At 46.2% G+C, this 10,957-nt stretch overlaps 1 protein-coding gene across 1 annotated transcript in view; it reads right to left on the bottom strand.

The window, feature by feature from the left end:
* Positions 1 to 259: 259 nt before the first annotated feature.
* cps1 (carbamoyl-phosphate synthase 1, mitochondrial) overlaps positions 260 to 10,957 on the bottom strand; it is a 40,252-nt gene continuing 29,554 nt past the window's right edge. The window contains exons 31-38 of the mRNA XM_048239854.1: positions 10,613 to 10,702; positions 9,960 to 10,130; positions 5,390 to 5,464; positions 4,010 to 4,108; positions 1,835 to 1,894; positions 1,458 to 1,570; positions 922 to 1,051; positions 260 to 817 (exon numbers count right to left, since the gene is read on the bottom strand). Coding sequence (XP_048095811.1) covers positions 719 to 817; positions 922 to 1,051; positions 1,458 to 1,570; positions 1,835 to 1,894; positions 4,010 to 4,108; positions 5,390 to 5,464; positions 9,960 to 10,130; positions 10,613 to 10,702 — 837 coding nt within the window. The 3' untranslated portion in view covers positions 260 to 718. The remainder of the gene's footprint in view (positions 818 to 921; positions 1,052 to 1,457; positions 1,571 to 1,834; positions 1,895 to 4,009; positions 4,109 to 5,389; positions 5,465 to 9,959; positions 10,131 to 10,612; positions 10,703 to 10,957) is intronic.

The raw sequence follows: 10,957 nt of genomic DNA, 5'->3' as shown, positions 1-10,957 counted from the left end.
GTTTAATATAAGACTTATTATAAGACTAAATATAAGACTTCCGTTAGATTTGCATTGCATATGAAATGGTTGTAAACATCATAGAGGCGTGAATAGGAGCTCTAAGATATTGAAAGATCCAAAAGATCCTCAACTCTCCATGCACACCCACATTCCATCCCACTCATCCACCCACTTATTCACACATACAAGCACACACTCTCACACTCTCTTTCTCTCTCTCTCTCTTTCTCTGTCTCTCTCTCTAACACACACACACAAACACACACACACACACACACACAATGATCAACAGCAGAAATAAAATTAAAAAAAACTAGACTATTGTGTTTTGTGATGTTGTCCAGCATCTAAACTCGATTTATCCTCAGTGCAGAGTAAAGATCTGTTTCTGGAAACTGTCTTCTGTAAGTAAAAATGCTGGAAGAACTGGCCAATAAATGAACAGAACAAAATGAAGCCAACAATGCCAACAACCCTGGCAAGCCAGCAGCCGTTTGCATAAGGACATACGTTAAGTTAACAACACCATAAATAATATGTGGTTACTTAGAAAAATGACTGATCCAGGGTGGGATGGTATTGCCCCATAACCCTCAATCCAGATTGTAGAAAAATAACACTTAAATTGGAGCTCCTGATCCAAATGATCCTGGAGTGAAATGTGCTCCTGAGTAGCCTGCCGGGTGGTGGTGGCACTTTTTGGTAGCAGCAGCATCTAACTGTGCCTGGTGGTGTTGCGCTCTCGGTAGTGGAAGAGGCTGGTGGTGTCCAGGTCACTGGAGTACTTCACTGCTTCGGCAAACAGCTTGACCACCTGTGAAGCCAAATGAACATTCAAAAGAAGAAACTGCAGAGTGGAGCGGTGAGTGTTGCTCACACCTCTGACACGAGCAGCACCGGAGTGACCGCACGACAGACCTGGAAGTTGGTGATGAGGGGCACCCCGTGGTCCACAGCCATGCGGCGGATTATGAAGTTGTCCTTGATGAAACGTGTGTTGTTGTTGGGGAGGTTCACCACCAGGTCAATGTCACCCTCATTGATGAGCCTGAAACAAACAATGGAGAGGTCAATTTACCTTTAACAAATGAAGATAACAATATCCCCCTCACAAAAAGCATGATAACTTTTTGGAGTTTGTACCAGAACTCTATCAGTAAACACTTGGCCTGCCAACTAAACTCTTGATGCCATCATTCCTGTAATTGAGACCCTGTCAGATTGTTTGAGGCATTAGCGAGAAGGCCAAAGCAAACCAGAACAGCATGTCTGCAGCAGTGGCAAAACAAAGATGTACAGTATAGGGGGGCCTAAATCCTCTATCAGCAAACACGGCTCTGGTGCCTTTGTTGATCAGACAACTCTCCATTTTCAGGGCTGGATAGAGACGTGCCCAGGGAAGTTATCGCCACTCAGATCTCACAAGCTGTCGACCAATCCAGGAGGGAACTCACCTGTTGATGCTGGGGAGAGTGCTATTGTTCTCATCTTGTGTTGGCCAGGCCACTGGAGTGGTGGGCACATCGTTGGCATTGAGCCAGGCGGAGGTGCCCTCAGTGGCATAAAGCTGAGGAATGAGCAGCCATATAAGCTCATCTTAATAGAGTCACGTAAAATACATTAATGTCATTTAAGGGCTCAACAGGGCCTGACTGCAAATATTACTTACTGTTTAATGTTTATTTCAGGGGTAGGGTAGGGTGTATATGAACATATTCAGTCAATGGCAAACAATACACTGATCAAAAAAAGGTGAGACCACGTGTCACTGTTTGTGCACGTGTGTGATTAAGAGGATTCTGAATACTTAAGTGATTAGATGCCTCCTTACCTTGAAACCGTCCTCGTTCAGCTGGTGTGCGGTGGACAGGAAGTTGGGTCTGAAAGAATGCTGTGAGAGTGGGAAGATAAGCGTTAGAGGTGAGAGAGAGAAAGAGAGAGAGGGCGAGGTGAGAGAGAGAGGTGTGAGAGAGAGAGAGAGAGCGCGCTGGGGAGGGGAGGGCCTGAGGGACAGGTCTGGGACGGAGAGCGGCTGCATGTCTGCCCTCCTGGTCTCAGCAGCCCTGGGATCAATAGCCAAAGCTGGGTGTTCACGGCAGCTTTACCGCAGCTGTGTAATTACCACTGAGAGGCATAATGGGACACCCCAACCCTACGGCATAGCCATTACACCGAGTATGTGTGTGTGTGTGTGTGTGTGTGTGTGTGTGTTTAGGGAGTGCTTGTTTCCAATTGGAATTTCATGCTGTCTTGTGCACCTGAAAGTCGATTAGAGAAAAAGTGTGGTGTTACAAGCACACAATGACCCCCCAACCGGATAATGGATTTCCACACTGACACGTTGATTGGAAATAGCATAGGGAGGGGGGTGTTTTGGTGACAGCATAAAATGTGAAACATAAAGGGTTCCGCATAAGCAAAAGTGTTTTAAGAGTAGCACTTTACTTGCTCAGAGTCTTTTCACTCTGGGTAAAAATGTTCAACAAATTGACTTCTTCCTGTAGCATTCAGGTGAATCCTCGTTACAGCCCACTAGAGAAAAACAAAGCCTACAGGCTTTAACAAATGACAAGTCTCTGTGTGCCTAGAGCATTCTAAATCTCAGCCAGTAAGGAGGCAGATGAACTGGTTTGACAATTGACGTGGACAGGTTACAGTATCTTTGAGAATTACAGCTATATGTCTCCTTTCCCAAGTCCCCCTGTACACACACACACACACACACAAACACACAGTATGTTCTCATTCTGGTAATTGACCCAATTATTGATGCAACACAGGGTGTTAAACAGTATTCACCTGCTGTAGATGAGCACCATCAATTACCTTAGCAAACGCTCCAAACAAATTAAAGTGCAAACATATCCACGCTCAGTCACAGGCTGACGAAGGATGGAAACACATTTCATACTACAGGTGCTTGAAGCAGGTAATGAAGTACGTTATGAGATGCACGCATCAATAACAATGAGGAGCATGTGCTTCTTCATGCGAGTAAACACAAGTAAATCACACTGCATGCAGATTGCTTAAAGGTTAACCAAGTGAGAAATAACAAGGCATAGTGTTTATACTATGTGTGATGTGCATGGGTAGGTGGGTACAGTGTATAATTTCGTCATGAATAAATACAAATCCTTCACTGCAGAAGATTCAGTAGAAGATATTCAGGCTATTCAGGAGTAGCTGTAAAATCTGTCTGAGCATCAGTGTGTGCCAACAGGATGCGCTTTAACTAGCGTCTACTCCACAACTCTGGCCCTGATTGAACTGAACCCATCAGGACTGGACCCATCAGCCCTGGCAGCTTAACATCCGCTTAAGCCTAAGGGTCTCCAACGCTGCACTTGAAGCTAGCTGAACGCTCCTGTCTCGCCAGTGCTGAACATGAGTAATGTAGGGCTAGTGTACAAAAGTGGGGGAAGAACTCCTGTCAGCTTCCATCTGCTCTAGAAAGCATGCACAATCTGGGTGAGGGGAATGTCATCAGTGTGTGTGTGTGAGAGAGATACAGAGATAGAGCTAACGCAAGAGAGAAAGAGAAAAATAGAGAGAGAGAGAAAAAGAGAGAAAGAGAGAAAAAGAGAGAGAGAGAGAAAAAGAGAGAGAGAGAAAAAAAAAGAGAGAGAGAGAGAGAGAGAGAGAAAGAAATATAGAGCCGATAGGCACTGCAGATCTCTAGCTCTTGCCTCAGCACATGTCAGCCTGATCTAAAAGGCCAGCCTGTTTCAGTGTACTCTCTCTGTGAGCTCTAAAAGGTCTGCTCCACTCATGCTCCTACTCCAGGCCTCATCCTCCACACCTCCGACTCTAAGACCCAGGCAGACTGAACAGGCCCGGGTGAGTTCAACACAGCCGCTACTGTAGGTCAATGTCTTCATGCACTATTAAGATGTTCTTTTCTCATCTCCACAGGTAGAATCAACCATTATTCATCTAAAAAGTTGAAAAAAGACACATGCTGCGCTACATGCTAGCCAAAGGAAAAGAACACCGCACTGCGTACCTGAATGCCTATGAGGATTCCCTTTTGCGGGAGCTTGAATCCAGTAGAGAGCATGGCCTTCAGGAAAGCGGAGTAGATGTTTGGTCCGAAGCAAGCCACCTGTGCAGATCCACAAGAGGAAGCTTCTTTACTTTATGACAGACAGTATCAATAAAAAGATATGGGTAAGGTTTAATGTCAGTGTGCATTAAAAGCAGAGGGCTAGAAGTAGCCATTTTCTCCATATCCATTGAAAAGATTTTTATTTTTTTCAGATAAGTGGAAGTAAAAGCCTACAGGAGTGAACTTGTTTTCAGGACACAGACGAGCGCCAGAGAAAAAAAGGAGCATAAAACAGATAAAAAATATAAACATTACAAAACACGATGCTTCCTCCTCACTGTTTGTCCTCCAGGCTGGTTTCTATGGTTTTCAGGTTGCCAGGGAGAGCAGGTGGGGGAAATGGTGTGGAAATGTAAAAAAAAAAAAAAAAAAAAACTGCCTTTGTGTTTTTCTTTTTTTCTCCCATGCTCGTAGTCTCATAAGTAAGTATAAGTTTATATACTCTTTTGATCCCGTGAGGGAAATTTGGTCTCTGCATTTATCCCAATCCATGAATTAGTGAAAGACACTCAGCACACAGTGAACACACAGTGAGGTGAAGCACACACTAATCCCGGTGCAGTGAGCTGCCTGCAACAACAGCGGCGCTCGGGGAGCAGTGAGGGGTTAGGTGCCTTGCATAAGGGCACTTCAGCCGGTTACAAGTCCGAAGCGCTAACCGGTAGGCCACAGGGAGACAGGAGGACACAAACACCTGCTTCAACTGATGTTTCTCTCTCTTGATGTGGGAGAGAGAGAGAGAGAGAGAGAGAGGAGGAAGGCCACTGGCTCCTACCTCTCCCTCGCGGTGGTGCCCAGGGGGATTGAGCAGGGAACTGCAGAGCTCCTAAGCCTTGCTGGAGCGACACTCTCCCCCGCCCAACTCACACCCCCTCACACACGCCACAGCATCAGCTCATTTAGCTAATGAGTTATTAACAGCGTGTTTGTTATTTATGATGATGCTTCATTCATATACACCAGAGAGATTAGCTTGTGACTGTATGCAGATATTCATCTCAAACGTATGTATAGTGTAGTTAATGGGAGTCTTTTGCATGGCATTCATGGAGTGTGCTTTGTGAGTAGGGAGTGCATGTGTGTGTCACAGAAAGACAGTGTGAGTGTGTGTGTGTGTGTGTGTGTGTGTGTGTGTGCGTGTGTGTGTGTGAGATTGAGGAGAGAGAGAGAGAAAAAAAAAAAGAGTCTGTGTGTGTGTGTGTATTGCGTGTGTAAGTGATCGAGAGAGAGAGAGAGAGAGATTAAGTGTGTGTGTGCGTATTTGGGGGTGTGCTGGACCTCTCCAGTGGAGGCCATCTCACAGCGCAGGACAGGGTCAGCATCCCTGAGGCGGGGCCAGGAGAACATGGGAGCCTGGATAGGCGAGAGAAAAAAAAAGAAAGGAAACAGAGAGAGAGAGAGAGAGAGAGAGAGAGAGAGAAAAATTATTAATATTGGTTATTTGAAGACTTTATCTGGATGCGATCTTCACACTGTGAGCGACTTGTTTGCAGAGAATAATAATTGAGCGGAATATGTCCAGTTGATGTTTGAAACTCGGCTTTCATAAGATACCTGTGAGGCATGCGAGACCCTGAACATAACCCAGTTTGACAAAGAAATCTCTATCACACCGCTGCCACCTACAGGATAGATCCCCAGAAACAAGACAAGCCGCTCGGCAAACTAGAAGGAAGTTTCACAGCCCTGATATCTTACTCTCTAGATTAACAAGGAGGAGGACACAAACACCTGCTTCAACTGATGTTTGCAAAACTAGCCGGGCACCCCAGAGAGAGAGAGAGAGAGAGTAGAGACAGACGGCGCGGGGAGTCGAGAGAGAGTCCAAAAACAAAGACGCACAGAAAGCCGAAATGAGAGAAGAAAAGGGAGAGGAGAAGGAAGGCTGAAATGAGATAAGAAAGGGAAAGGAGAAGGAAGGCGTCTGATGAGTTATATCAGCGCTGATGCCTTATCAGGCTGTTTGATATTCCGCATTGTTAGGAGCGGGCCATCACTCCACTGCAGCGTGAAGGAGAGCGAGAGAGACACGGGAGAGAGGAGAGAGAGAGAGAGAGACACGGGAGAGAGGAGAAAGAGAGAGAGAGACACAGGAGAGAGAGAGAGAGAGAGAGACATGGGAGAGAGGAGAGAGAGGAGAGAGAGACAGAGAGAGAGAGAGAGAGAGAGAGAGAGAGAGAGAGAGACATGGGAGAGAGGAGAGAAAGAGAGAGACACAGGAGAGGAGAGAGAGAGAGAGAGAGACAGGAGAGAGAGAGACACGGAGAGAGGAGAGAGAGAGAGAGACACAAGAGAGAGAGAGACACGGGAGAGAGGAGAGAGAGAGAGAGAGAGACACGGGAGAGAGGAGAGAGAGAGAGACACGGAGAGAGGAGAGAGAGAGAGAGAGACACGGGAGAGAGGAGAGAGGAGAGAGAAAGAGAGAGACACGGGAGAGAGGAGAGAGAGAGAGAGACACAGGAGAGAGAGAGAGGAGAGAGACACGGGAGAGAGGAGAGAGACATGGGAGAGAGAGAGAGACACGGGAGAGAGGAGAAAGAGAGAGACACGGGAGAGAGGAGAGAGAGAGAGAGAGACACAGGAGAAAGAGAGAGAGAGACACGGAGAGAGGAGAGAGAGAGAGACACAGGAGAGAGGGAGAGAGAGAGAGAGAGGAGAGAGAGGAGAGAGAGAGAGAGAGACAGGAGAGAGGAGAGAAAGAGAGAGAGACACGGGAGAGAGGAGAGAGAGAGAGAGAGACACGGGAGAGAGGAGAGAGATGGAAGACTGCCAGGGTGGTGGAGAGAGCAGCGTCTTCCTCTTCTCACTGCGCAGCGGTTCAACAGGGCCGGGGTGTCCAGGGAAACCTATTGAAATATGAATCCCATCACTCCACCCATCAGGGCTAATTAGCCGAGACTGTTTGCGGTCTGTGATGTAGCAGTAGTCCACATGAAGTGTAGCAGCTTGTGAACATCAGAGGTTTCACAGGGTTTCCATTTGTACCGTCATTAATCCATTTTCCCAAAAAACACAGATTAAGATGGCACAGGGAATTGTTTCAGACCTGGAGATGAATTTGTCTGATATTTAACTTGAAGCAACAATGAAGGCTCCATGTTGATTTAAATAAATGCTGTTTAATATTATTGCAAGATGGTAAGTGACAGAAAAGCACCTCAGGCACTGCTGCTAAATCATACATGCATATGCACTCATGCCATACTCTGAAACCACAGAGCCTGCTAACTGCGTAATATCACGCTCTGCCCATTTCAGAGGCGCGCTACCTGTGCAGAGGGAAGTTATTGTGGGAGATTAGAGCCGTGGGGGAGGTGGGGACCCTTGATGCCAAGCCTGAGGCAGAGTGGGGAGTTGGACGCATCCTTGAAGCGATGCAATCAGGCCTGGTTGAGGCGGGCAAGCGGCAGCATGCTAATGCGCCAGCAGAGCCCAGTCAGCTGGGGGAGTAAACACAAGCACTCCTAATTAATCCACTGGCTGAGCCGCAGGGTGGAGAGTTTTTATTTTCCATTTCTTTTTCCTTTATTCACATCCTTTCCTTTCTTTTTCCTTTTTCTCCTCCTGACAATGTGTGAGAGTCTTGGGGCAACTTGACAGGATAAGACTGATTATGACCTCTGCCCAGTTACCGTTTCCAACCCAGAGCGCGCTGCGATGGCCAACCGTGTGTGGCTCCACTCGGACGGATACAGATGCATTATTAACGCTCCTTGCCTCTGGAAATGCCCACTGCAGCCGGCAGACAGAGCCGAGTGGTTGGACGCAGCCGTTCATACGGTCCTCTATAGGAAGATGATGGCTGCCATGGTAACCGGGGCCTGCTGGGGGCCCCTGGGGGTCAGTGCATACATAACGCGGGGGAAAAACTGCGGCGCAACGAGCAAGCGCTTGACTAGGAACAATCATATTTGACGCTTCCAGCAGGCTGGCTATAGAAAAGTCAGTGCACAAAATCTATGCACCTGCAGTTTCAAACGAGGCACAGGTGTGTGTGCATGTGTGTGTGTAAGAGAGAGAAAGTGCCAAGAGTGTGTGTATGGGAGTGGTGCTGGCTAAAAATGGACCATCCCCAGTGAGCATGAAATGGCGACGTGTGAATGGAAGTAACGAGCATCTTCGATCAAGCGAACATGTGACCACTCGGTGCCCTCTGAGCCGTTGCATCACGCCACGTTCCAAGCTCTGCCTTGACGCTGGAAACTTCATTTAGCCATATTGTTGTGGAGGAACTACAGGAAAACTTACAAAAGGGACTGGATAAAGACAAAAAAGCCCTTAGAAATATTCCTTCAGACCACAAATGAACACAAAGAAAGGCAGAGGAAGGTGAGAGAACGAACACACGAGACAACATCCTGTTGGAGAAGCTCTACGCCACAGATCTAACGCAACTCAACACCAGGGGGCCTCCAGCTACTAGGAGCGCATGGACCAAGTTGTCTCAGGGTGGAACCAATAAAGATTCAGCTTGAGCCTCCCCTCCATAAGAAAACCTAACATAAGTATGGCCCCTATGTAATGAATCACATCTATTGATTTCTTTAGTAGCCATGACGGGGGTAGCAATAAAAATGCACCATTACAGGTTATCCTTCCACACTACAAATAAAAAAAAGAATAGAAAACAAATAGTATACACCAGGCTTTGAAACAGAATCCTACTACAATTAAAAGGAGCTGGTTGTCAATATCCCTGCACTACTATAGAATGGTGGTTATTGTTTGTTCAAACATCAAACATAACTGATATTTCTTTCATCTCAACTGTGTCCTTCATATAAGAATTACAATTAGCATCTTGTGTAAGGCTCTCTGTTGTAGGTAATGAATATTTGTAAATTAAATTAATATTCTGCTTTCAACTTTTACTAAAATTACTTTAAACAAAAGTATGTGAAATGCAATTAACCTGAGCTGATCAGACATTGTCCAAAGGTAATTAGATTATCACTTACTACTCTAAGTAGTCAGAAACACTCCATTTCCAAAAGCAAATTACACAGTACTTAAGTTTTTCTTCTGTTTATGTCTGGATGAGCACTGATTCCACATGTTTTCTCGTTCCAAAAACAAAGCCTCCAAACCACCTAAGGCTGACTGTGCCTGTGCCCACCAGAAATGATGGCAGATCCACGTGCATTTTTTGGGTGGAGATGCGGTGTGCTCAGTGTTTTGCTGCATAGCGCTTAGTATTCCCCGCCACATCTCAGCTGGGTATTTAAAAGTTGGAGAGTGGCAGGAGATGGGGATTATTCCTGCATGATTGCCTGCTCATCACAGACATTGTGCAGCAACTCCTTTGTAATTATACAGGAAATGACTTTAGGAGAGGAGAGACACTGCTCCAGCGCTGAGCGGCTCACCGACGCCATGTTCCAGATCCTTCTCCGTCAGGCCGTGATTGAGCCACTGTCTCCCATCCGATGTGGGTGATGTACGCGGCAGTTCATTTCACACAAGCGACGCACAGGGACGCGCCACGCTCACTCATCCGTAATGACTACTGGAGTTGCCGACCAAACACCTAGGCGTGTGTGAGGGCATGTGTGTGTGTGGTCTCCATTATTACAGAGAATATTACAGACATGAATGGGTTAGTTTCCACAGAACACCACCACAAATGTACCCTATATTAACAAATGTGCAATCCACAGGCTACACAAATACAGTAACTATGGTATACTAACTGCAGAGGGACAATAGCAAAGGAATGCTTTCTAAAACACAACTAAGCATACAAAAGACTACATTACACAGCATATGAAATAGGCATATTATATGCATCTACTACTGACTGAATCTGATATCCGTTTATGGACATACACGCACATGGACACATACACACCTTGATCCCGACATAGTCCACAGGTATGATGGGGTTCTCCAGGGAGGGCAGGCGGGACTCATCAAGAGGCTCGCCCACCATGACGCGCGTGGCCACGTTGATGAAGTCGACGCCGATGGTCTTGGACACAAAGGGGAAGGAGCGCGAGGCTCGCAGGTTGCATTCAATAACCTAATAAACCAACAAACAAATAAACAGACAAACAAAGAAATCTGACAGCACTTTAGCTAGCCTGAGAAAATTACCCCCCTTGCATACAAAAAAAGACAATTCCCACTCATCTCAAATCATCAGAAAATCTGCTTCAAATTCAATCAAGACCAATCATCATCAACTCAAAACTGAAAGAAAAAAAGTTTTAATCAAGATTTAAGAATCTAACACCAATCAAGCCAGCAAGCCTGAAACACTTTATTTTAACCAGGAGGGAGCTTTTCCTGGATGGAAATAAGTGCACACTTACTCTTTCATGGCACACAGCATTCTCTGATGTCAGAGCATATGGCATTTGTAAAGCTGACTATGCAGGCCGAGAGGCCCTCTGCAAAGTGTATCAAAATAGTATTTCCACCCGAGCACTACAGGCGGATAGAGCCATCCATCAGTAATGACCGGGGTGGATATTCAATCTACATTTCAGTGTCATAACTTACCATGACATCATTGCCTTTCACCAGAAATTGAGTGTTAAACGGCCCTGAAATTTCAAATGCCTTGGCAATTTTCCGGGTAGCAGTCTTAATCTGAAAATTACCAAAGAAAATATATATTAAGAGAAGGAGACCACTCGCCGGAAGCCATAATTCAGCATGACACCACTGCTTATGCTCAGCACTCCCACTGACGCCACCAACATCTCTCAGGATTATGAATATGCTGCCACACCAGAGAAACTGGGTGAGGAGATGGCAATCTCATGACAAACAGATGGGGCGAAATGTTTACTGGAGCCCAGGAAAACAGACCTCAGACCTCCCTTTGCCCAGCCAAACTCCACA

The sequence above is a fragment of the Alosa alosa genome, chromosome 3 (assembly GCF_017589495.1).
Source record: "Alosa alosa isolate M-15738 ecotype Scorff River chromosome 3, AALO_Geno_1.1, whole genome shotgun sequence".
Taxonomy (NCBI): domain Eukaryota; kingdom Metazoa; phylum Chordata; class Actinopteri; order Clupeiformes; family Clupeidae; genus Alosa; species Alosa alosa.
Note: the sequence above shows the minus strand (reverse complement) of the source record. Positions and strands in the feature narration are given on the sequence as shown.